The 27,127-nt window shown below is 46.2% G+C and overlaps 1 protein-coding gene across 1 annotated transcript; it reads left to right on the forward strand.

Annotated features, from left to right (window-relative positions):
• Positions 1-635: 635 nt before the first annotated feature.
• sema3ab (sema domain, immunoglobulin domain (Ig), short basic domain, secreted, (semaphorin) 3Ab) lies at positions 636-27,127 on the forward strand. Its single transcript, XM_062461725.1, has 17 exons — positions 636-1,400; positions 7,319-7,479; positions 12,106-12,168; positions 15,506-15,625; positions 16,388-16,478; positions 17,311-17,430; positions 17,845-17,987; positions 18,957-19,071; positions 19,162-19,231; positions 19,499-19,643; positions 19,787-20,006; positions 20,090-20,181; positions 20,266-20,307; positions 21,201-21,358; positions 22,520-22,587; positions 24,029-24,174; positions 24,308-27,127. The coding sequence occupies exons 1-17, from the start codon at positions 1,283-1,285 to the stop codon at positions 24,854-24,856; spliced, it is 2,421 nt and encodes an 806-aa protein (XP_062317709.1). The 5' UTR covers positions 636-1,282; the 3' UTR covers positions 24,857-27,127.

The raw sequence follows: 27,127 nt of genomic DNA on the forward strand, positions 1-27,127 counted from the left end.
CCAGTCATTGTGACCTGTTGAAATAGATCTTTATTTGCTTTGATTATCTGTATAAAACTATTAAATTGCCTTTTGTTTTATACATCAGGGTTTATAGCCTCTTATATTACTCAATCTACTCCCAGTCTCCCTGTGCAAGCTAAACTATAAACAATTAATGGAATGACTGGATAATCCCTTGTGTTTAATGGTAGATCCTGGTGCTGTTATGACAGGCTTTCTGTTTGTGTTCTCTATCAGCATGTATATTCTTCAGTAATCTAACCATGACCTCACTTGCATACTATTAACATGCAGTCTGTGTTTTAGTTAAGGCTTTTGTGCAGGGTTCTACTCGAAGTCTCTACAAGTCCTCTGACAAACATACTCATCAACATAGACCTCGTGTCCTCCTATGTCTCCCTGCTTTTGTTTCTTTTCAACAGTCGTCCTCTACCCACATCTCTGCCTTTCCTCTCAATTTCTCTTACTCTCTCGTACTCTCAGTGCACTCCCTCTCACCCTTTCTCCCGCCTCCACTATCTATCTTTTCTCTTCCTCCCTCCTCCCTCCTCCCTCCCTCCCTCTCTCTCTCTTTCTCTCTCAGGCTACGCTGTCTGGCTCAGCTGTTCTCAGTAGCTCTGTGTGCTGTGTGGACGAGGCTGTGCTGTGCTGGACTAGTACTGGAGTGCTGTTGAGTACTCAGCAGGTATTTGAGAGCTGTCTACCTACAAGACTGGATTAGCAGCTGAAACACACCGGGCTGGGTTTTGTTACTGAACAACAACAAAAAGACAGAGCAAAACCTTCATGAAGAGAGAAGGATATCGAGGAGAATGTATTAGACTGGAAAGGTGCTGGAGAAGAGACCCATCTTAGGTGGATGTCAAGTCCAGATCCCCTCACTATCTGTGGACACAGTATGGTCCAGTTCTTCCCTCTAGGACATCTTTTGTGGCTGTGAACTGTGGTGCTTTGGCTGAGTTCTGCGGTGCGGTTAGATTTGACCTGGTTCGGCATTTTCTCTGTGACACTAATTGGTACAGTACCTGCAGATCTGTTTTTAGGTTCTAACAAGCTGGAGTTAGACCCTAGTAGTGACTTTTGACCCAGGACAGGTTCTGATTCTGGTGGAAACTGGTCCATATCTGGAGGACTGGATCCACTAGACATCATTACTGGACCGGAGAACCGGGTTACACACAAGACCTTGCCCCTGGTCGTGGACTGATCCTGTCTTTCTGGAGAATAGGACCAGAGGAGTACTTTCGGGAACCTGTTGGGCCTCTCTCCCCCCACGACCATGGGCTCTCTCTGGGGGACAGTCGTGCTGCTGTGTGGGGTGGTTTTCCTCTGGAGCCGAGGCAGTGGTGCCCAGCAGACCAAGAGCAATGTCCCCAGACTAAAGCTCTCCTATAAGGGTGAGTCCTCGTCTCTTAACGACTCCCATTGCAGTTTAAACACTTGAACTCCGATCTCCTAGAGCATATAATGTCTGTGCCTATGTTGGGCTGTGTTATTCACACGCTGTCTCATTACACCACACCATGTTTTGTTCAAAACCAAGTCTCCAGGTTTAAGCTGTAAGGTGTTGCTACTGTAACGGATGGTCATTAAGAAATTGATTGCTGGAGGGTAAAATATTATTTCACTTTCTTTTTTTTGTGTGGATGGGTATGCAAAATACAAACCATGAAGGGGAGAGGTTATCAGGTAAATCAGTGGGCATGTCAAATCCCCCTGAACTAGATCTATTGGTTCTCAGATTTAATTGTAAAATCTACTGGTTCATTTGTGCAGCTTAATTTGCACATCCAATGTATTGAATTAAATATTTAAAATTGCATAGTTGTTTTACTGCATTAGTGCTAACCTTGTGTATCTGCTGACAACACACAATATTCCTATACTCTATGTGGTATCTGTTGGATCAGAGAGTATCAGACACAGTCCGCAGTCTCCTTTGTGGTATTGCCATGATGAACAACCATGTAAAAGCGACCTGGTACATACCTTGGAATGGTTTGGTTTCAGTCTAGAAAGCATCAATGAACATCAAGAACTATGTGTTCACAGGTTGTGATTAATGCAAAATAGTTAACTGCTTTATCTGAGCTATCGATACTGTAGGGACTTTACTGTGAGCCATATCTCTGACAGACTACACCAGAACCGTCTTGAATAAAGTTACCTAGAAGAATAAGGCAAAACCCTTGAGTATTCAGTTTATTACAGTGTTTAATGCTATTTTAGCTTTCAGTGTTAAAGCTAATATATGACAGTACATGCATAAGTTTTAGCTGTATACTTTTGTTAAATGGATTGGCACCTGTTCATGTTTCCTTTAAAGGGAAGATAAACTTTAGTTTTATTTATCTTTATTTCTTTCCCCTCCCCCCAAAAAAATATCTCCCCCTCTTTCTACATTTCAAGTTCTTTTTATTTATTTCTTTGGATGAAAAGAGACGGCAGAGTTGGACTCTCCGGTGGCTCAGTGAAGTGTCATTCATCTCTCCCTGCCTCTCTCTTCCCTGCATGTCATTTTTTCCGCTTGGTCCGTGTCTGCATGGTAATTATACTGAGAATGAATGGTGTTAGTCTGTTTCGGCAGATGGCTTCCCAAAGAGAGACATTTCTCTCTCTCAGCACTACCAGATCCATAATTACACACTCACACACATGCGTGGTCCCACACAAACACATGCACGCATGAACACACACATCCTTGCCTATTAGTGCAAGCGTGCACGCACGCACACACACACTTTCCTGTTTGGAACCATCTGTAGATAGCTAATGATACCTGTGTGTTAATCAGTCAAATATAAACCACAGGCTGTCACTTATAAGAAACTCCCCACTGTGATAACTCTGTTAGACCATGGGGCATCACACAGGCACTCTCAAATTCAGTCATAGAGTTACATCCCTGTGCATGCAGACTCACAGTGACTTCCAGAAGTCGGCTGCCTCTGACTTTCCAGCATGTGAGGTGAAGGAACCCTGACCCCTACAGGTGACTGACTAAACACACACATCCACACACACATACCCCAATGTCGCAAGAGCATAAACACGGACCACAGTTGATCAAGTACACACAAAGTGGATTCCGGAGAATGGCGTGCAAATGGTCAGTGGGCCAGAGGGAATGATAACAATACTGGCCCTGGATACCTACACACAGTGCTACATAGCTCAACTACGTCAACAATCATTGAGTTCGAAAGGCATGCAATGTTTCTGCTCTCTAGTCTTCCTTCCCGAGGGACCCTGTATTTTTCGGTGCTCCTGTTCTCCTTAATGGGTGCACTCCCTTCCGGTGGAGAAGGGAACAGGAAAATACACCGTACCTCAGCCGAACCTCTCGTCCTACATGCGTTAGAGGACTGGAGCCGTGGAGCTCCTGCTGTAGCTGCTTGGAACAGAGAGACTGCTTTAGTTTTACAGGCTGCTGTGTCCTGCCAACATCCCTGCCTCTCAGAGACCTGTCCACCCCTTTGATAACCGACGCCAAGGTGCACACACACACACACACACAGACGCGCACATGCACACAGACCCACACAGTGAGACACTGAGACACCAGCAAAACCGGCCAAAGTCTAACACTCGAAGACCTTCAACAACAAAAGGCTAAGTGTGGGACAGGGGAGTTGAGGCACCAGAGGAACATTAGTGTCTCTGTGGAAGCGGCCCTCTCCCTCCGTCTGCCTGGGCGTGAAAGGACTTTTAATCAGAGACGGGAATGAGGAAGTCCCATTAAAGGCCTCTAATCCTGAAGCATGTCGAGAATCTCTGCGATAGCGTTGGGTTTCTTAGGGGTGTGAGAGCGAGTGCGTTCTTCTCCATCGGCTGGTATTGTACAGTGCACACCAGAGAGGTGGATGCACGGAGAGGGCGTCAGCCAGGGCGTCAGCCAGGGAACCAGCACTCTGGTTCCCTGGCTCTGGTCCCAGATAGCAGTTTCTGATTGTTGTCTTTGTCAGGTCTGAGTGATATCACAGTATTCCCTTATCTAGCCTTCTGCACATGTCAGTAATTCCAGGGTTTCGTTCTGAGTACGGGATTTGCATGTGCATCGGTTCTCACGTCCGTTTGTTGACATCTGCTCCTCTGTTTGCGCATCCTGGCCCATTCGCAGGTGACATTGGAACCGCGTCGTAACTGGTGTTCTTAGTATTGACTGCTGTAGCGTTAACCCACAGACAGACCGCGAGTACCTCTATAGGGCTACAGGCCGTGGGGCATAGAGCGTGACTGGATGGGAAGCGTATTTGTACTCAACATGATCAAGAGGTGCTTTGTATGTTCCCACTGAGCAATCACACACCACCGCCCTACACTGCCCCAATGAATGAGGGCCACAGACTGTGGATACTATCCAACACTGCTTCATGTGCTGTACAGTTGATTGTGTTGATTTTTTTTTCTATTGGTGGCAGCACTTAGATAATGCTTCTTGTGCCCTCCAGTCTAGAGAGAGAAAGAGAGGGAGAGAGAGAGAGGGAGAGAGAGGGAGAGAAAAGAAAGAGAGTAAGATACAGAGGAGGGAGAATGTAGGGTAAAAGAGTTTATTTATATCAATCTCACATGGGAATGTTGATTCTTTGCGTCCATCTTCCCCCTCCTCCCTCATTCTCCCTCTTTCCCCCTCCCTCCATCTCTCACTCCTCTCTCTCTCTCTCTCTCTGAACGAGAGATCCATTATAATAGAATCAAACAGCATCCCGATGGTGTCCAACAGACTGAGGCATTCAGGAAAGATGGAAATAAAAAGAGAGAGATAGAAATGAGAGACTGGCAAAAAGTGAAGGGTGAGAAGGTGACACTGACACCAAGCAAGGGAGAGTGGAAAGTGGAGAGGGAAACAACAAAAAAGGAGATGCCGAAATGGAGTGCAGGGTTCAGCAACCACAACTGGTGTTTTGAAGGAAAAAGTGGTGGAGGTTGGATAAAAGTGAGAGCGGGAAATATTTGGAGGTGGCACCTGGTGATGGCCCAGTGGCCACACAACTGTTTGTCCACCTGTCTGTCCATCTGTTAGTAAGACAATAAGAAAGAGTAGCTGTCTGTGTTTTCGAATGTCTGGGCATACTGTGGCTGAAAATGGTGCAGAACAGAGGTAAGACCAGTTCAAACCTGTACTTTACAGTGTATGCCAGTACACCTGTGTGTACACAGCTGCTGCCATGCATGTGTGTGTGTCTGTGTGACCACAAAGGATATTATCGGTGTGAGTATCATGGTTTCTTTTAATAACTTTCCTAACACTCTGTTTGTTTCCATGGATACTAGTCCTATGGTCTCCCTCCACACACCTGAGCAGGCTGCTTGTGTGCGTGGTGTGTTGACATGGAGATGCGAAAACTCTCTCACAGACACAGTTGGCGTTAAGCTATAAAATTACAGCAGACTGACTCTCAAAAGAGCTCTGACAATCTCTGTTTATAAAACAAGCAAGTTGCTCTCCAAGCAATTAGTTGCTTCCCTATTCAGACACCCAGATTCGTACACACACACTCAAACACACCTGTTGGTGTCTCATTAGAGGTTGAAAGGCGTGGGACCCCCTGTGTTTATTCAGGTGATTCATCACTGTGTTTGTGTGTGAACCCCCAATTATTTATGACATTTGTAAAGAGGGTGTATGTCGACATTTGGATCATGTCAGTCGTATTACGTACACTCAATGAGGATGGATATGACATCACTAAAAAGACTTAAGACAATGGAACATTTACCAAAAACACATCTCAGACATATACACTAATGTGGGTGAAAGGTCAGTGATACTGTAGTTGTTTTATTGTAGCATCAGACAAGGGCTTCCAGGACTCCTGTTTATGATTGATCACCATGGTTACAGGAACATGTTTTGGGACAGGTTGGACTCGAAAAGCTTTTCTTTTTTTTTGTACATTCACAGTTCACAAAGGTTTAGGTTAGTGTGCTTATTTAGTAACTACTCAGTAACAAAGTAACTACTGGAGCTAATCAAGGATCCTTAGCTCTAGCTCAAGCCATACCACCTTCAGATCTGCTAGTTGGGTCTGTTACATCATTTGGACTGCAAGGTAACATTGTGATGCAGAATGTTCCTGGAAGACTTCTGGATGGGGAAGGTGAGCCTCTAAGCACAGGGCTCTATCTCCGAGTTCACAGAGACCTGTCAGGAAAACAGCAGACTATAATCCACAAATCCACAAATCCACCAGAGTGACTGGGAGACTTTTCGAAACATGTCCTACCCCAATGGAGGACGCCCGATTTATTACATTGCACGCGGCGTTCACACGAGTTCTTGTATTTGTGTCCAGTGTGTGTGTGCTCCCCCAGAGAAGAGGTATGTGTTCTGGAGTGAGAGCCAGAGAGCAGGAGAGAGTGCTTGAGGGGATCTGTTCCTAACTAAAGCCAGGAGGTCCTCTTGTCTTTCGCTCACTCCCCCATCCCCCTCTCTCTCCATTCCTCACCTCGCCATCCCTCTCCCAGCCAGAGGAATTCTGACTCGGCCTTTGTTCGTCTCCTTCGCGCGTCCCTCGGTGTTGCCATCACTCTCTCTCGACGTTCCTCTCTCCTCCTCCTCCTCCTCGAGCTGCGTGCCTCCTGTCCTCCCATCCTCTCCTCGTCTCCCCGTTTCCTCCTGCCTGTCGCTTTCTGCAATCCCTCTCAGGCTGTGGCACATAAACACACACGGAAAAGAGTCTGTTTTCCCCGCTAAAACATTCATGGAGCTTTGTGTTATTTACTCCCGGAGAGCGAGGGAGAGAGATAGAGAGACGGAGAGAGAGCGAGAGAGACAAAAAGAGGAGGAGAGAGAAGAGAGAGGAATAGTCTCCAAATGTCTTTGAATGCAGGGTTTTTCCAATGACCGTCTCTCAATATAGTTACAGTTCTAATCGGGTTATATCTCTCACTTTTCGTTGAATCTTCCTGCTCGACCCTTCCTCTCTCAGGCCTGCAGTCTATCTGCTGGACATGTCATTTACTTCCCTCTGTGAGTTCTGCCTGACTGCTCCAGTCAAGGTCAGTTCCCCCAGCCAGAACGTTTGGTTGTTGGCTAACTCGAGCACTGCCCGTTCGGTCCAAGATGTGTTGGCAGTGCACACAAACCAGACTTGCTCTTTACCACCCCACCAGACTCTAAGTGTGCATATTTAGTTCAGAGGACAAAATGTCAAATATATACTGTATTTTACAGAGACATATAAATGAGAGAGAATTATTTGGAACAATGGATCGAGAAGGAGAGAACAGGAGGCATCTGAGAAATGCATGTCCTTCAGCCTTATTGGCCATGTTGTACTGAACACCCCTGCTCTTGTCTCTTCCCCTACAGAGATGCTGGAATCCAATAACCTGGTAACGTTTGAGGGCCTTGCCAACAGCTCTGCCTACCACACCTTCCTATTGGACGAGGAGAAGGGCCGGCTTGTGGTTGGAGCCAAGGACCACATCTTCTCCTTCAACCTCATCAACATTAGCAAAGACTATGCACAAGTAAGTGTTACTGTCCAGTTTCCTGTAGAATCCCAAACAGAATAATGTCTCTGCCTGCCTGCCTTCCTGCCTGTCTGTCTGCCTGCTTGTCTGTCTGACTGTGTCATTCTGTCTGTCTGTCTGTGTCATTCTATCTGTCTGTCTGTCCATCTGTCTGTCCACCTCTCCAGAGTGTGGGTCTACACCCATGTGGTTCATAGGCTCAGGGATCCAGGGACTCTGTTTCAACAGAAAAAGAGCCTTATGAATATTTCAGACTAGAGCTGTCGCACAGGATCACACGCTGTGCCAGGCATGTTAGCCGCTCCCCGCACACCTGGATGAATAATGGAATAAACGGATACAAAGTGGAGAACAAATCGCATTGTGACCCCCTCTACCCCATCACACGCATGCACAGACAACTCACGCTGCGTAGGCAAAACCGTGAAGAGAAAAGATGAAGACTTGCTCTGTTTGAAGAGAGCGATATCTGTTGGTCACATCCAAACATAGTCATGACCAAACTGCGGTTTATGTTGTCATTGTCTCTGGCCTGTGGAGGGAAACTGAATGATTACTAAATGGGGGATTATGACTCCTTAAACCGGGAAGGCTTTTCCACGCTTGAGCTCAAGTAGAGTAGGATTTCCATGAAAACCATCTTATTTCCTACATAGCTGCTGCCATTTGGCAGCCACTGGAGTTCTGTTCATGTATCCCTCTTTCTTGACGGAATTAAATAATATTGCTTAATTACGCTCCTGTTTCGCCCGCGTGACAAAAATGCTGCCTCCCCCTCCCTCAGTTACTACGCACTAAATTCTAACAAATATATTTTTAGACGCTACACATGTTATACATCGTTGGAAAGCTACGATTCTTGTGCTTCCATTGAAATAAACCAATTCAAGATCAAGTCGCAATAGCAAGCAAAGTCAACGTCTTTTTCCGGTGAACATTCCTTCAACAATGCCAAAGAAAAAAGTTGTACTCACCCTAAGTGGTTCAAATAGGTCCAGGTGTGCAAATCATGCCATCAAAACTTGATATGCGTAAGTCCCAAGGGTTCAAAGTATCTAACCATGTAAAGTAATTCGTCCAAATACAATGTTTTACGTTCATGAATAGCCATTATCCTTTGTTTCATTATGCAAGTTAGCCGACGGAAGACACAACTTGTTCACATAAAAGTGTTCTTTTCTCCGGTTAGCAACGGAGTATTTACAATATGAAGGCATCAAAATGTCCGTTGAACCCTCCCCTTTTGATTGACACCTTGTTTGACCCAATAGGAGCTTCCATGCCCCGTTGACAGCCCTCTAAAGCCAACTAGGTCTGTGCGTCCTGCCCCCCCCCGCCACACTCGTTCTAAACAAATTTCTCGAACTGGCTTCGACTGGCTCTGAAATTAGGTCGTTAGCCTTGTAGCTGACAGCTAGCTGAAAATGCCAATACCTCATTTGTATGCGTCTGTGGAGCCTTCAAAATAAAAGTCGATTGCGCAATATGGTTGACAGAATCAGTGTTCTTTGTGCGCCAATCCTTGGAATCAGATAAAGCACTCCAATGTGTTCATGCTTCAGTTTTTGTGTTTCAGTAATACTAATTAGGGATTTAGCTATTATATATGATAGTTCTAAGTACCACCTTTCATTAGAGATAACAATTATGAAAAATAATACCTTTTTATTTGACCTTGACCTTGGTTACAAAGGGTCATTTTGGAGTCTCCAAAAGACCCTTTTAGAAAATTCCTGGATGTACTCTTATAAAAACATGTGTCAAATATGAATATATTGTGGTATTATGTTTGACTTTTGATTTGAATTGGGTAAGGCTTCAACCTGTGGTCCAATTTAGTCTTCCAGCTAATACCTACCACCTCTAGGCCTCTTCAGGCCTCTGTTTTCAAAACAAAATCTAGGCGGAAATAGAAATTTTCACTTTCCTTGTGTTCAAGCTTCTATTACTCAACACTAGTAGGACTGACAGGGGTCCTGACAACAGGGGACATAACTTCAGAGTGTCAGCTTTCAAAAGAGATCATTTACATGCATGTACTCCAAATGGTTCAAGAACTGCTTCCAATTTACTTTGGGTATGCTGTTTAGGCGTTTTTAGGCACATTTAACAGGATGCTTAAGAGGTTTAAAGCAGTCTTTTAAACTGTTTTGAGTACTCTCACTAAATACTCTTGGATACTCTTGCATGAGTAAACAGTCAAATCAAGTGTTCTGCAGGAGCTGAACCCTTTTTGTGACATTTTCGTACTCCAAACATAAAACTCATGCATTAAACTGAGATGGTTTATGGCAAAACAAATCATTACGGCATGATACTTGCTGAGAAACAGTGCAAACACAGGCAGGAATACAGTAGCTATATATAGCCAACAACGCTAGTGCTAAATAACTATTTAGCTGGTCGGCTCCATGACGCCAGGTAAGTAGGGCTCGTGAGACTGCTCACCAAAAGAACAAAGTGGAACCCACTTGTCTAGCAGATTAAGACATGTTCGTAGGTACCTAGCGAAAAGCAGCCTCAACTTTCCTAGACTTTTAGCTACGGTAGCTGAGTTAGCGATGTGTCGCTCGTGAACGATTCGTTCATTTTGAACGAATCATTAGTATGACTCGGGAGTAACGAGTAGTCTCAGAGAGCGATTCGTTCATTTTCTCGTGGCCGAGGGAAGAAAAAAAAGAAGTTAAAATAACAAAACCTATAATTATCACTTGTGAACGAATATCATTCACGTCTTACTAAACCTAGTCACAAGAAAGTGAACGAGTTAAACAAAAAATTATCCAAAGACTCGTACCCGAAGACCCAGTCAAAATGAACGAGTACTGAGCCTATGCAGGTCACGTGAAAAATGATCCAAAGACTCATACCCGGAAGATGAACGAATCATTGATCCGAAGACTCGGTTGGCAGAAGAACGAAACATTGATCCGAAGACACGGTTGGGAGGTGAACGATTCGTTCATCTGCCGGGTACGAGGCTTTGGAGAATTTTTCACGTTTTTTCAGTTGCTATGTTCAGTTACTGTATAAAGAAAGTAAGCCGTTTCTCCTGTGGCAAGCGTTGTCAGATTTGATAACTATTTAGCTGGTCGGCTCCATGACGCCAGGTAAGTAGGGCTCGTGAGACTGCTCACCAAAAGAACAAAGTGGAACCCACTTGTCTAGCAGATTAAGACATGTTCGTAGGTACCTAGCGAAAAGCAGCCTCAACTTTCCTAGACTTTTAGCTACGGTAGCTGAGTTAGCGATGTGTCGCTCGTGAACGATTCGTTCATTTTGAACGAATCATTAGTATGACTCGGGAGTAACGAGTAGTCTCAGAGAGCGATTCGTTCATTTTCTCGTGGCCGAGGGAAGAAAAAAAAGAAGTTAAAATAACAAAACCTATAATTATCACTTGTGAACGAATATCATTCACGTCTTACTAAACCTAGTCACAAGAAAGTGAACGAGTTAAACAAAAAATTATCCAAAGACTCGTACCCGAAGACCCAGTCAAAATGAACGAGTACTGAGCCTATGCAGGTCACGTGAAAAATGATCCAAAGACTCATACCCGGAAGATGAACGAATCATTGATCCGAAGACTCGGTTGGCAGAAGAACGAAACATTGATCCGAAGACACGGTTGGGAGGTGAACGATTCGTTCATCTGCCGGGTACGAGGCTTTGGAGAATTTTTCACGTTTTTTCAGTTGCTATGTTCAGTTACTGTATAAAGAAAGTAAGCCGTTTCTCCTGTGGCAAGCGTTGTCAGATTTGACCCAAGTTTAAACAGCTGTAATTCAGTCATATTTTGACATATCAAGGTGATTGTGGTAGGAAGATGATTAGATGACATGCTTGTGATGACATTTCCAAAGTTTCGTCTCCAAACGGTAAACCGTTGCAGATTCATGGCCTCACGTCCGCTTTGGCGATCTTTGTCAAAATCATTTGGGCGTTATTCGTGAACGGTTTGACTTATCAATGAAATTCTAAAGAGTTTTTGTTGGCACAGTTTGAAGATGATCTAATACGATTTTCATGAAAATCGGAGCAACGGCCGAGGAGGAGTTCGAAAAATTCATTTTTTTATGAAAATACAAAATGACGGAAAAACCTTCATGACGACAATTACGTCATAGGGTCCAGTCGAATCATCTACATCTAAGGAATCCAATGATACCTCACAAAAATGGTCTTATGGTTCAAAAGTTATGGGCGTAAACACACCTCCAACTTTGACCCCTTGGTGGCGCTATAGTGCTTCAGGGGTCGACATGAAACTTGGTGACAATAATCAGGAGACCGTTCCCAATCAGTGTGCCAAATTTCAAAACTTTGCACCATAAGGTTCTATGGGCTGCCATAGACTCCTAGTCCTAAGTATAATAATAAAACTAACGAAAACAATAGGTTCCCTAGCAGCTTCGCTGTTTGGCCCCTAATGATAAATATATATGAGAGAGAACAAAGGTTGTGCGTGCCTTAGGTTGTGCTCGCTGAAGGCAAGCACACCCAATAATGTGGTGTAAAATCATTTTGGTGTCTGGACTGGTAATCCCTGGGTGTGTTTGTTTCCATGTACACTGTATTGAACAATATTGTAACGCAACTGCATCTCTCCGTGTGTTGTAGATCCCGTGGCCGGCCTCCCCCTCCAGGAGAGATGAGTGCAAGTGGGCAGGGAAAGACCTCTCGGTAAGACCTCCGCCACAAATCACTTCTGCACCTGTAGAAGGACACTCCTGCGCCGGTCATCCTAGCCCACTATCCATGGCCTTCTGGCAAAGTGCACTTGATCACGGATGACATGTTGTGCTGGATAAGTCATCTTATTGTCCTTGGGTCTAATTAATCGGAGTGTTCCATTGAGAACCACAGCGCGAGCCAGCTTATCCCCAGTCTTCTCATCAGAGCTTCGTGACATGTCATGGTCGGTGTTGTCTACCTCCTTTATGTAATCTGTCACATGGTTTTGAGTGCTCTGAATCTGACCATAAATCTGGGTCAAGATAGAGCCCTCAACATGACTTTAATCTCCCAGTGCGCCAAAGAGCATGGTTGTTTAATCACAGACTGACCGGACAGGAGAGAGAGAGTGTCACAACAGGATAAACAAGGAAGTGCGCGGCGCTGGTACATGTTATATGGGATGCTTGTGAATAACGGTGGCCCCTGGCCAAGGGCATCATCAGAGCACTCGAGCCTGTCAACTAGGTTTGCCAGGTAGTTGTACCTTGCAGGGTTTATCTCAGGGCGGCGGCTGTCAGGGCAAGAAGCAGCCTGCTGTACACTGTGGTGCACCAGGATGGGGTGTATCATGGTGTAACAGGATGGGGGGTATCATGGTGTAACAGGATGGGGTGTATCATGGTGTAACAGGATGGGGGGTATCAGGGTGCACCAGGATGGGGTGTATCATGGTGTAACAGGATGGGGGGTATCATGGTGTAACAGGATGGGGTGTATCATGGTGTAACAGGATGGGGTGTACCATGGTGTAACAGGATGGGGTGTATCATGGTGTAACAGGATGGGGTGTATCATGGTGTAACAGGATGGGGTGTATCATGGTGTAACAGGATGGGGGGTATCAGGGTGTAACAGGATGGGGGGTATCATGGTGTAACAGGATGGGGGGTATCAGGGTGCACCAGGATGGGGTGTATCAGGGCCGTAATCATAATTTAGAACTATCATATATCATAGCTAAATCCCCCATTAGTATTGCTGAAACACAAAAACTGAAGCATGAACACATTGGAGTGCTTTATCTGATTCAGCAGGATTGATGCACAAAGAACACTGCTTCCGTCATCCATTTTGCGCCTGGATTTGTATTCCTTAGCTGGACCGTTAACAGGATATATTGGGGGGGGACACAATATTCAAATCTGGTAAAAATGTCCCCCAAAATATATTTATATAAAAATTTAAATAAAATATAAATGTGCTACGCTACGACAGGCAAGCACGCACACTGTCCAAAATTATCATAAAAAATGTAATCATATTCATAACTAAACGTAAAAAGTTTTCAGGGAGGGACCCTCAGACTCCCCTGCAGATTTCGTCCCCTCCAATGTTGACTCCATGGTCATGGTGTACTATGGTGTAATGTGGTGTATCAGGGTGGGGTGTGGTGTACTGCAGTGTGGTGTACCATCACGTAAACATTCATGCATACGTGCTGTACATGGCTACAGCTTTCAACAAGCTTGTCTTCTGAATTTCATCTCAGTCAGGTCCTAAGGCGATGGCCTGGTACATGAAATCATAGCAGTGCTGCTTCTGCCTCAGTGCACTGCCTGGGATACAGCTTGGCCAAACTCAGCTCTGGTGCCTCTGCACAAGGCTCATTTAAAGGACCATAAAGTCCTTTGTGTTTGTGTGTTTTCTGTAAACAGGCTGGCAAGTATGAGAGGGGAGGCCTGAAGGGTGGTCTTTGTGTGTTTGAGGGGCAGGGGAGAGGGGGAATGAACGATGGATGAAGAGAAGAGAGAGAGGAGCGGTGTGCACTCTGATGAACTGGCAGAAAGACACGTCACATGTTGCCGCGGGGAGATGAGAGAGTGTGTGTGAGCAGAGAAAAAAAGATGGAGTGGAAGAAAAAGACAGAAGGGACAAAGAGAGAGAGAGACAGACAGAGAAGAGTGAGAAGCCCCAAAAACTTGTTCAGTAAACACTAGTACTGCTGGAACACCTGAGTACTTATTGACCCAGTCATATGTATTTACCTCACAAGCAAGTAAGAATACTTTCGATAATTTGGTCACATTTGACAATTTTTGACTGTTTCTTACAGTCTTATTTTGTAGCTGTAAATTCCCTATGACATTCCTTCTTATATCACAGCAGCTCTAGCATCAGGTCCAGGTCATCTACACAGGGAAGACAGCTGTTAAAGTAAAAACAAAAGCTTAAGCGTGGCAGCTTTCTGCTTCTGACCTAAAAAAAAGCCACATAAACTTAGCCATGCATTATTTGTGGATCTGTTTTCCTGCTTTTTCCATGTGTGATGACACATTCATTTTCATGTGAGGTCAAGTCTGCTCAGGCACGTGTTGAGGAAACTGCCCACGTGGCACTGGAGGAACACACACACACATACATGGACATACACACACACACACATACATGGACATACACACACACACACATACATGGACATACACACACACACACACACACACATACATGGACATACACACACGCGCACGCACGCACACACACACACATACATACAGACACACATAATCTCATGGGGGACACTCAGAAAAGGGGTGCTTTAATGCTGGGTGTTTTGCAGTGTGAGTGCGGGGGCAGCATGGCTATCATAACAATCCCAGCTGTTGTGACGTTCCCCTCCCTGAGTTGGCAACAGGCAGTCAGGGTGAAGAGAGGTCAATGTGAGGAGAGAGAGAGACAGAGGGAAAGAGAGAGAAAATGACTGGGAGAACGAAAGAGAGAGAGAGAAATTGAGAAAGCGAGATGATGAAATAGAAAGAAAAGTAGAGTGAGAGAGATTAAAAAGGAAAACAGAGGAAAAACAAACACAGATTACCACGAGTCAGTTTATAAGAGAATTATTACTCAGCATATAAACATTGACAGAGAGGCTTTAGGTACCATGGGTTATCATCTGGTTAGTCAGATTAAATGTCAACGACGCAGGACATTTCCCTGAGGACAAGCACTTTGTTGTGATTAGAGTTTTGTCTCCCTCATTCTAGCCTTCTGTTCTCCAGTGGGTGTTGACCTTTCACAGGGTCCACTAGGATCAACCCAACACTGGTCAGGGCCACCTCTTTCCCTGGTCTTCAGTACTGGCTGGGCTAACTGACCCAAATAGACAAGGATACAGTCGACTCAAGCCAAGAGACAGCCTTACCAGTAAAACGTGACCTGTGTTCGGGATGTGAAATGTAGTGGAATAAATCTTTTTGTCCTTCTCTCCTCCCATCTCTCTCTCCCCCCCCCATCTTTATCTCTCTCTCTCTTTCTCTCTCACTTTCTCTCTCGCTTTCTATGCTAGAGGGAGTGTTCTAACTTCATCAAAGTGTTGCAGCCATTCAACCAGACTCATCTCTATGTGTGTGGGACTGGGGCCTTCCACCCTGTCTGTGCCTACCTGGAGGTGGGCAAGAGACCTGAGGTACACCAACTCTCTCTCCCTCCAGTATCCAAACTCTCCGCAGCATGAGAACCCGAGTATAGGCCAAGTTCACAACAAGTACAGGCCCAATGTCAGAAGTCTACCATAGGTATACAGTATCCCTTTTTAACAAAGGCTCTCTCAGTGAAACCATTTTGGTCCTCTAAATTGATTTACACTGTAATGTCATTCGGCACTGGTTTATTAGACGGATTTCGACATTTATTTCAAATTGGCTCGAAGATTTTACGTGCATGTGAATGGGGGAGTGTCTGAAAGACAAATTGATTTCTCACACTAATCTCCCAAATGTCAACGAGTCAGACATGCAAATGTGTTTCTTATTCAGGAGACTAAAGCAATTTTCAGATAATTAGATAAAACTCCAGTAGCTCTCTCTCGCGACATCCCTTCAGTGCACCTCCAGGGCTGGTCCTTTCAGACAACGCCGGGGATCCGACTGTGTCGGAGAGAGCTAAATATCTCCAACTCTTCCCCTGGGATTCTCCTTTGAATCCTGGTGCACATTGTGCAGGTTAGACTACAGGGTTTTAGATAGCAGAACACATTCATTTAGCTTTTCGTCCAAAGCACCGTTCTGTACAGGGGGGTTTTGAGCCGGCGACTTCTTGATATGCAGTCAAATGCTCTACACGTGAGCTACACCCATCCCCTAGATGAGGGAGGATATTTGTGTTGAACCTTTGGTGTCGCCCCCGCCCCTGCTCCTGTGTGACCTCGTCTCTGCTTGTGTATATCCAGGACAATGTGTTCAGACTGGAGTCCCACATAGAGAACGGACGAGGCAAGAGCCCTTATGATCCCAAGCTGCTCACCGCCTCCATGCTCATTGGTAAGTTAGACACACACACACTTTTATATAATGCGCAAAAAAAGCTTTACAGTACAGGCCTTCAACTTGAACCTTAGGTTTGGAGCGTACACTGCGCACTCGTGAAATGAGGGGCAGAGCCATACGTCACACATCCACGCTCCTTCATTTGAGCCTCTGTTAAAAGAAAGCATCAATGACAAGACTGGCGATTCATGAAGTCAGTCATTAGGCGAGGCCGTGCTCTGTACTTGGGCTTTACACACCAGAGAACCATTCATTCCCGCGTCTGTAAAACCTGCTTTGGTCTGACAACTCAACAGCATGCTGTTGGGTGGCACATTAGTTAATGGGACCAGACCGAGTGTGTGTGACGAGCGACGATTTTCCGGCCGCATCCGGGCCCTATCACAGCATTTCATCCAGCAGATGGTCGTTTTCCACTCCATCACCACTCTCTCTGCCCTTCTCTCCCCCCCCCCCCTCTCTTCCCCCCTCTCCCTACGTCTCGCACCTCTCTCCTGCCCCCGCCCACACGCATGTCCTTCCCTCCCCTCTGTTCTCCGTCGGGTTCCACGTGAATTTCTACTGGTGACGATGCAGGGCTGTCAGTCACGGTGGGTCAGGCCAGGCTGTTTCCTCTGGAAAGCCCAGCTCTGTCTGCACTGCTAATCTCTGCTACCTGCTAGAGCAATACTGCGGCTTCACACCTGCTTACGATCTGGGTCGTTGTACGTCACGCTCTCCACACACACACACGCAGTCGCACACTCATGTCCGCACACGCGTACACACACACACACACACTCGCCCGTTCCCTTCACCAGAAGCTCGTTCCTTTCTCTGTTTCCAGATGGGGAGCTGTACTCGGGGACGTCAGCTGACTTCATGGGGCGGGACTTTGCCATATTCCGGACCCTTGGCAAGCACCATCCAATCAGGACGGAGCAGCATGACTCGCGCTGGCTAAACGGTGAGAGAGGCCAGTAGGGTTTTCTGATGAAGAAGAACCAGACTCCATTATCCAGCAACACACTGTGCAACAGGACTATGAGGGGGAGGGGGGGGGGTTAAAGAAAGAAACACAGAGAGGAAGACATGTGGCGTGACAGGAAACAAAAGCAGAGAGGAGAGACGATAAGCAAGAGATGGAATGTCACCTAAAATAAAGAAATAAATCCTTCCTTAAACATTTTCCGGAGAACTGGAGTGAAATAAGACCCTGTGCTGTTTCTTAGTCACTGCTTACCAAACAAAGATTTCAAACTCGACACCCCTGCAGGCAAAGGGCCAGGGTTGAAATACCAGTCTCATAATATCATTATGTTCATGTGTGCGCAATGCTCGTTGTGTGGTTGTGTGCGTGTGGTTGTGTGTGTGTGTGTAGACCCGAGGTTTGTGAGCGTCCACCAGATCCCTGAGAGTGACAACCCCGAGGATGACAAGATCTACCTGTTCTTCCGAGAGAACGCCATGGATGGAGAGCACGCAGGGAAGGCGACACATGCTCGCATCGGACAGCTCTGTAAGGTAAGCTCTCTCTCTCTCTCTCAAAAACACTTGGCGAGTGTCAGAAAGGCCTCCATGAGGGGTCTTTCATGAGTAGTTATCTCAGGTTATTTTTATCCTGGGGATGGGGCGTGCGGTTTGTTGTGTTTGGTGCCTCCCCACCCCGCCGCCCTCCCGCCGCCCTGAGAGAAACCTGAGAGAGATGGCTGAAATGTCACTGGAGCCTGAGAGAGACAGGCACAACAATAGCACCACAGTCTGCTTAATGCCAGGCTCTGGCAGAGCCTGCCGTCTGCCCTGCCATCCTGCTCCAAGACCAAAACCCCACCAGGAACTGGTCCGGAATCAGCTTCAGCCCCGCCAGAACCCAACCAAGTTCCCTAGGAGGAACGGCCCCAAACTGATCTTAGATCAGTGCTATAACCCCCCCCCCCCCCCCCCAGAGTCCTCTGTTCCTGCCTGATTCTCCAGTATGCGAGGAATCTGCTCTTCTCAACACAGAACAATCCGTCTATTATGCAGGATGCCATATCAATTTAGGCTGTGCATATTTGGGTGTGCGCTTGAATTTGGTATCATAAATCACTTGGGGGCTGGATGTGTTTGTTTTGTGTCCTCACTGAGGAGGCTCACACTGCAGGAGCCAGTGTTCTGTCGCTGTCTGAGGGAAAACAAACACACCAGTGCAGACACCAAACACGCACAGGGGTATTAAAATGCCGACTCAGATATCTGTCAGCGCTTCATCATCTTTAGGTTGTGGAGTTCATCTGTAAGTACTTAGACGGTGCCTCTGAATGTGGTCCATCCTTGTTTGGGCAGTGTGTGACTGACTTGGCGGGTATACCAACAATAATCAATAAGTATAATAAACAATAAGTTAAATTCAGCGATCCAGTCAAAAGCTTTTCTTGATTCCCTACTCTGGCCTAATATGTAGTTGAGATGCACAGTGTGGCTGGTGTTAACCGTGTGTGATCCACCCAACAGAATGACCTAGGTGGCCACAGGAGTCTGGTGAACAAATGGACCACCTTCCTCAAAGCTCGGCTGGTCTGCTCTGTCCCCGGCCTCAACGGCATCGACACACACTTTGATGAACTGCGTGAGTGCGCGACACGGTTGAATGACATTCACGAGTGTACTGTGAGCGTGGATCATTTCAGGACTCAAGTCGTGTGATTGTCGTCCACAGAGGATGTGTTCCTGATCAGCTCCAAGGATCCGAAGAACCCCATAGTGTATGCCGTGTTCACCACCTCCAGGTAGGCAACCAACACGGGGTTTGTTAGTGTTACTTATCTACTATACATTTTGTGTATCTAACCAGATATTTTCTGTCTTTATCCATCTCTCTCTCTCTCTCTCTCTCTCTCTCTCTCTCTCTCTCTCTCTCTCTCTCTCTCTCTCTCTCTCTCTCTCTCTCTCTCTCTCTCTCTCTCCCTTACTATCTCTCTCTGTCTTTCGTTCTCTGTCTCTACCTCTCTGTCTCTCTATCCTGCCACATCCCTGTCTCTCTCTCTGGCCCTCAGTAACATCTTCAAGGGGTCAGCAGTGTGCATGTACAACATGGCAGACATCAGGAGGGTGTTCCTGGGTCCCTATGCCCACAGAGATGGACCAAACTACCAGTGGGTGCCCTTCCAGGGGCGAGTCCCCTACCCGCGCCCTGGCACGGTGAGGGCAAAGTGTGTGTATGTGCGTGTGTCTGTGTATGCGCGCATTTGGGTGAGTGTGTGCGTGTGTTATCAAGTCATACGTTGAATTACAGTCATTAAAAATCAACGTGGTCTCTTAAATCCTCACATTTGCATCCTCAGTGCCCTAGCAAGACCTTCGGAGGATTTGATTCAACGAAGGACCTCCCCGACGACGTCATAACCTTCGCCAGAGGTCACCCCGCCATGTTTAACCCTGTGCACCCCATCAACAACCGACCAATCATAGTCAAAACAGATGTGGACTACCAGTTCACTCAGTTAGTGGTGGACAGGGTGGAGGCAGAGGACGGACAGTACGACGTCATGTTCATAGGCACAGGTACACTTGCACCCGCACGCATGCTAAAAACACACAGCGTTGCGTGTCGTCGCGTGTCGTTGACCCACGTTGCCCTGGCGCAGATGCGGGGACAGTGCTGAAAGTGGTCTCCGTCCCTCGAGGATCCTGGCATGACTTGGAGGAGGTCCTCCTGGAGGAGATGACGGTGTTCAGGGTACGTCCACGCCCACCCAGCGTCTAATGCAGCCTGCCTCCCCGTGCGAACGCATCATTCATTATCAACCTGTTCTTCTTCTAGGAACCGACCGCTATAACGGCAATGGAGCTTTCCACAAAGCAGGTAACTGAAGATGTATGAATTTCTCACAGCATAAAACCATCATGGGTATACAGATGTAACACACCGTGACAGGAACAATGTCATAACATGCGGACACACTGCACAGTCTCTGTGGTGTGGTGTTCTTCTTCCAAAGAGCTAGAAGTGATCATCACCACTTTCAAAGTCAACTCTATGAATATGTGATGAGAATGCCGTGTTCTACAGTCATGGTGTGTTCTCTTAACGCCAGTCAGCTCCTGTTAGCATCATTCCTGCAATACCCAGAATCCTAATTAGCTACCCAGGAACAGAGAGGCAGGAAAACAGGGAAAGGATATAGTCTTACGGTGTCACTTTTACATTTAATTGGAACCCTTATTGGAACTCAACTTGGAATGACAAAGAGAGAGTGAGAGTGAGAGAGAGAGAGAGAGAGAGAGAGAGAGAGAGAGAGAGAGAGAGAGAGAGAGAGAGAGAGAGAGAGAGAGAGAGAGAGAGAGAGAGAGAGAGAGAGAAGTGGAGCGAGAAAGGGAGAAAGAGAGAGAGAGACAGATCTCATCTTAAAAAATTAAAAAAGACACAGGTCTGACACCTTGCCTGAGGGCCGTAACACTGAACAATGAAACACTTGTCAGCAGAGTGAGGTTACACCGTTAAGAAATCAGGTTAACTTTGAATGCAGACAGGTTGTCTGTGGTTGACATAACAGGTCTTGCAAATGAGAGATGGAAAGTGTATTTGACGTGTCATATGAAAGAACACCTTTTACCTGCTGTGACCTTCTCTTGCGTTTCTACTAAACCACATGCAAATGTCAATAGGTATTTCCACACGGCTGTGATCGGTGAAATAGTTTGCGTACAGGCAAATAAACATCTTATCTGACCTGGCTTTTTTTGGGCTTTCCTCAGCAACAGCTGTACCTGGGCTCGTCCATGGGTGTGTCCCAGATGCCTTTGCACCGTTGTGAGGTGTACGGGAAGGCCTGCGCCGAGTGCTGTCTGGCTAGAGACCCCTACTGTGCCTGGGATGGCACAGAGTGTTCCAGATACTTCCCCATGGCCAAGAGGTACACACACACACACATACACATGCACACCCACCCACCCACACACATGCCTCCATGCAGTTTGGAGACAGACACTTTTCCATACAGCTACAGTAGCGTGTATTCTTTCGAAGGGTAAATGTGATAGACTGTGGATGGAGGCGAGGGGCTTTTTTAGACAGAGCAGCAACCATGGAGCCGCAGGCTCCACCATTCAAATGCACAGCACATGCATCAAAGGGCAAACATGTTCAACATATCGTCGAAAGAAAGAGGAGGGTTTTTCATATCCATAGATGGGAACATATGGAGGCTGGCACGTTTCAGTGGAGGCAGGGATTAGAAATAGAGCAGTCTTTGTGTGCATGACGGAAAGCCCTGTAGGTAGAAGGGTTGCGTTTCTCCCGACGTCGAAATAGAACCTTCCGCATGTTTACTGTAAATGAGGACCAATATCAGAGATGTCTGAGGAACAGTTTTGTCTGGGTGAAAGAGAGGTGAAATAAATCAGTTTGTGTCTGTGTGTCTGTTTTTGTGGTGTGTGTGCGTGCGTGATTATGCAGAACTCCTCTGCAGCCTCCCACTCATAAAGCTCCACTGGGCATATTGATTTGAATTTTAGCTGCTCCGTGTCAAGTTTCCTCGGCTAGTTGTACTTTCCAATGTACAGAGAGCAGGATATAGCTACCCTGCTAACCTGCCCAGTCGAGCAATCTCACACCTCCAATTATCCACTCATCTCCTGGCTGTCTCTCAAACATGGACAGACGAGAACACAGTGCCTCCTATTCTCTGTCCTGTTCTTCAACTTTCCAAAGAGCCAGAGTTGTTTATTCAGTCATTATTTACAATACATACCTCAACTGTTCATGCTGTGTTTGTGTGTCCGTGTCCGTGTGTGTGTGTGTGTGTGTGTGTGTGTGTCGGACAGACATGAGTGATTGATTAGGTTTGAATTCCTCTCTTCCACACACCCTGTAATTAGAGCTAAGCTGTGCTTTTACTATGGGTTTATTGAGGTAGGCCTCACTACAGTTAGCTTATCTGCTTGGCTCACACCACTAGCGCAGATCCCAACCACAGACCATTAACTCACTTTACTCATTAACTCTCTCTCTCTCTCTCTCTCTCTCTCTCTCTCTATCTCTCTCTCTCTCTCTCTCTCTGTTTCTTTGACTGTAGGAGAACGAGGAGGCAGGACATTAGGAATGGAGACCCTTTGACCCAGTGCTCAGATCTGCAGCATCACGGTATGGAGTTCCTTAACACACTTGGGTGACGAAGCAATAGCAATTTTCTTTTCGTATAAGATCAACACGAAACACACATGAACGCATACAATAAACAGAACTTGGCTATTTGGCTGTACTTTGAAGACCTTGTAAACCTTGTGCCTCACCCTCTCCAATTCTCGGTAAGAAAAAAAAAAAAACGTTACACTGTATGTGTTTTGTCTTTTATGTGTTGCTGGTGGTGTGTAGATTACAGTGGGTCCGTTTAAAGCTTTTAATTAACATCTCCAGGATTCCTCTCTGCCTCCTCTCAGTCTCATTGCCTGGTACTAGCCAGTTAGCGGTCTTTTGACAAAAAACAGGGCTTAGACTGCAGCCAAAGAGACTCTTTCACCATGTTGATTACATATTTTACTTATTTCAACACCGCTTGCTTAAGCTGCCGTCCTTTGGCAGACGAAAACACAACACACACACACACATACACTCTAAGGGACACAAACAAGCGCACGCACACACACACACACAAACGCACCCACACGCAGTGAGTGCCCTATAACCACCCACACAGCATATGCTACACATTGATTTCTCATTTAGGGTGGAGGAGGGGTGGCTTTTGGGCTGAGGAGGGAGAGGATGTTGTTCTGCATCGCCTGGTTTCCACTGACAGCCAAAGCCGATGACATTCCAGAGAGTACAGGAGCGGCAACACAAAGCCCGGCCAGGAAAGACACGGACGAGGACGGCAGTCAGACTGACGTCTCTGCTCTACTGTAACATTTGGAACGTACTCGTGACCTGACTTCAGAAATAACACTGCTACAGCCCTGGATTCACGCTGTAGGAACGCACCTGGACTTGATTGAAAGGCTCCCACCCTTTATAAACTCCGGATTCTGTTACAGCCCATTTCCCCTACAAAGCGTCATAGGTCGGTGGAAGGAAGGCTTATAGATTGAGTGAGTGTTGCTTGGACGGGGATGGAGAGGCTAATGGAAACACGGGCAGGGGAGAGACCCCAGGCTTCACCAGACACGCACAGGCTGATAGGGAGCGGACAAGCTTAAACAGCTGATCTGCCAGACAGAGTGTCATTCTGTGGGTGTTTTTCACACAAATGTTGCCAGTGCACCGGTAGTTTTCAATGTGATGTCCGTACTAGACAATACGTTGCAATTTGTCATAATAACAGTGCGTGGGGCACAACAATATTGGGATGATGTGATTGTGATGATGAGCCATGCTAATTTGTCAACTCAACACCCTGAGGCACACTGAATTCATGTTGTTCATGGAATCAGGTGGCTGAGCGGTTATGGAAGCGAGCTAGTGCCAAATGACGTTGTGTCCTTGGGCACCCCACTTGCCTTGGGGGAGAATGTCCCTGTACTCTGGATAAGAGCGTCTGCTAAATGACTAAATGTTAATGTTGTGGTCATGATGTGTGTTTCTCCAGACGAACTCAATGGTCAAACCACCCTGCAGGATAAGACAGTGTATGGGGTGGAGAACAGCAGCACGTTTCTGGAATGTACTCCCAAGTCTCAGAGAGCTCTTACTTACTGGCAGTACCAACAACCCAACGACGACCGCAAACAAGAGGTGAGCTGTCCCCTCATTGTCCCCTCATCATGTCCCCAAAGGAGATTAAAAAGAAGACTCTTAACGTTACAGTGGTGAAGGTGGTGGTGGTCTCTTAGGTAATGGCTGTTGTTACTGTCTCTCTGTGTTGCAGATCAAAGCCGGGGAGCGTTTCATACGTACGGAGCAAGGCCTGCTGATCCGAACCCTGACCAAGCAGGATTCCGGAACCTTCCTGTGTCAGGCGGTGGAGCACAGTTTCATGCAGACCCTCCGCAAGGTCACCCTGGAGGTCATCGACACCGAGCGCCTGGACGAGCTGCTCCACCGCGACGAGGAGGCCGCCGCCCACTCCCCCACTGTGCAGGACCTGCCCCCCGTGCGAGAGTCGCCCAATCAGAAGGTGTGGTACCGAGACTTCCTGTCCCTGGTGAACCACCCCACCACGAACAGTGTGGATGAGTTCTGCGAGCAGGTGTGGAAGAGGGAGAGGAAACACAGGAGGCAGAAGGCCAATCTTGCCCAGCAGGTACAGCAGCATCATCAGCAGCAGCAACAGCAGCAGCAGCAGAAGGGGCTCGTGCACGCTCACGGCCACGTGCACGCCCACGGGCTGGCCGCCAAGTGGAAACACCTGCAGGAGAGGCAGAAAGGACGCAACCGCAGGACCCACGAACTGGAGAGAGCCCCTCGCAGCGTCTGACCTCGAAATCTGACCCCGCAACTCCAACCCGAATCCCATGTCTGTGTCCTGGTCCCCATCACCTCGCCCCCCCCCCCCACATCTCCCACATACTGAGACATAGACTCCTTCCTTCCACACAGACTTGTGAATAAAAGAAGCTCAACTGGAAACAAAGGCAATATCCCTCTGGTCGGTATGTTGTGTGTGTGCGTGGGCACCGTGTTTACAGTGAGCCGCTCAGAAGGACGCCCAGAGACAAGATGTTCCACAGGACTGTTATCTCAGCTGGCCTGCCTGGCCTCTGCCCCAATGGCGAACAGCTTCAGCCATCAAGGCCCCTTACCATGCTCCACTCCTGAATATACTTACCAACAGCCCTGTCTAGATAGCTATGTGTCATCCAATAATAAGGTTTTATGATTTACTGTTGATCATCTCCCTTTTACAGCCAGATTCTAATACCTAAAATGTATCTAGACGGATCTTAGGAAACAAGGGATGATAGTGTTTTAGAATCGCTCAAAGAGCCGGAACAGACCTCCAAACGTATCATAAAGACAATACAAATCTTCACAGCTAGGTTAAAAGCACAAAGGTTTGATGTTTTGTGGAGAACGTGTAGGATCTGAAGGACTGAGGTGAATGCCCAAGCACTGCAAGCAACGTCACAGAGTCGCTACTACTTGTCAACTATGATCTTGTTCTAAGTTATGTACTATGTGTAAATAATTGCTTTGTTACCTCCTCGTACTAAAGGGAATGGTGTCTGGAATTCTTGTTACTTTCTGTTGCTAGCCCCATAAACAAATGTATTTAAGAAAAAGTGATTACTTGTTTTGGATTAAAAAGCAGTCAATTATAAAAGTGACATTGTGTAACAGTAATGGTGTTTAAGTGTATAGTTGAGCTCTTCCAACACAGATGTTTAGTATTTTATTTTTATGCTCGTCTTCTGTTAGTCCATACAAGTCCTAGTATTCAATAATCCAATGATTCTGCTATAACTTGCTACCAGTTTTTGTTACATCATTTTTAATTTCCTTACCACTATTCACTGTCCAAGTCATTATCTATATACCAAGTTGATTATATTGATTATGCAATTTACATACAACAATGTGTTTATATTTATTGAAGTATATGTTCATTGTGAAAATAATGTGACATATATAGATAAGCCTCGTTTTTGGTATCATTTCATCACTATTCATTGTAACTTGTACTTGTGACTTTTACGTAACATTTTGTTTCACGTAATGCAATCACACTGACAAACAGGAGAAAACACACGTAACATAATTTCACTCTCTGGACAATGGTATATTGCATACCGTTGTCAAGCAATTACATTATGTTCATGAAGGGTACTGCACAAGACGTTCTTCTGAGAAAAACATTGACATTCAAATATTTTTAGGAGATATTGCCACCCCATTTTACAGAATTATTGTTGGCAAAATACTTTTTAACACTATAGGTAGGTACGATCCCTGGAGACAGAACCCTGTTCAACCTTATGTTCCAGAGTCTGGTCTGACATCCATTTGAATCATGAAACATCCAGCCAGTACAGGATACTGACATACACACTGACAGAAGGTTGCACAAATACGCAGAAACAAAAAAGCTGGAATGTAGCTGGAAAGGTCCTGTAAATAACATTAAGAACAACTACCATGATTCAGAAGTACCACAATGTGTACAAATTGCATGTGGATGCCATCTTGGTGTACCTGTTTTGCTGTGACAGTGGTCTCTCGTCTAAAACAGTTGTTTGTGGTTCCTCTGCTGTTAACTTACAGACAGCACACGCTGACTATGTTTCAATGGTGTAAATACTGTCATTTATGTAAAGACTCTCACGTGCATAATGGACTATACACACCGAACTAGCCTAAAGTACCATGGTGTACTCAACTGGCCCCAAGGAGCTTCCTCATTGATCCTGACTGTCCACTCTGGATCCAGCCAATCACTCGGACCAGTTTAGATCACTGACCAAGGAACAGGACGCGGAGCATTACAATACAGTTTAATTCTAGTGAAACGTAACAACGCAACAGTATACAATCAGACAAAATGGTTGAGCACAGGGGATTGGAGGTGTAGTCACTTGGGGGAGGCTATAGGACGGTTGGTAAGGGACTTGAACTAGTGACCCCGCAGTGTGGGAATCCTCTCCTGTTCCGTGTGATGTCAATGAGGGAGTTAAGTGCTGCTGCTGCTGCTGTAAAGACTGGCATGATGATATTATTCTACTGTTCTAATAAATGTCCCTTCATTAAGTCA

This window comes from Osmerus eperlanus, chromosome 5, assembly GCF_963692335.1.
Source record: "Osmerus eperlanus chromosome 5, fOsmEpe2.1, whole genome shotgun sequence".
NCBI classification, from domain to species: Eukaryota; Metazoa; Chordata; class Actinopteri; order Osmeriformes; family Osmeridae; genus Osmerus; species Osmerus eperlanus.

Excerpts from the sequence above, each read along its gene's own strand:
- sema3ab (XM_062461725.1), top strand. The coding sequence starts at position 1,283 with ATGGGCTCTCTCTGGGGGACAGTCGTGCTGCTGTGTGGGGTGGTTTTC. Across the intron at positions 17,988-18,956 it reads GCATCGGACAGCTCTGTAAG|AATGACCTAGGTGGCCACAG; the intron begins GTAAGCTCTCTC and ends TCCACCCAACAG. Across the intron at positions 20,308-21,200 it reads TGGAGCTTTCCACAAAGCAG|CAACAGCTGTACCTGGGCTC; the intron begins GTAACTGAAGAT and ends GGCTTTCCTCAG.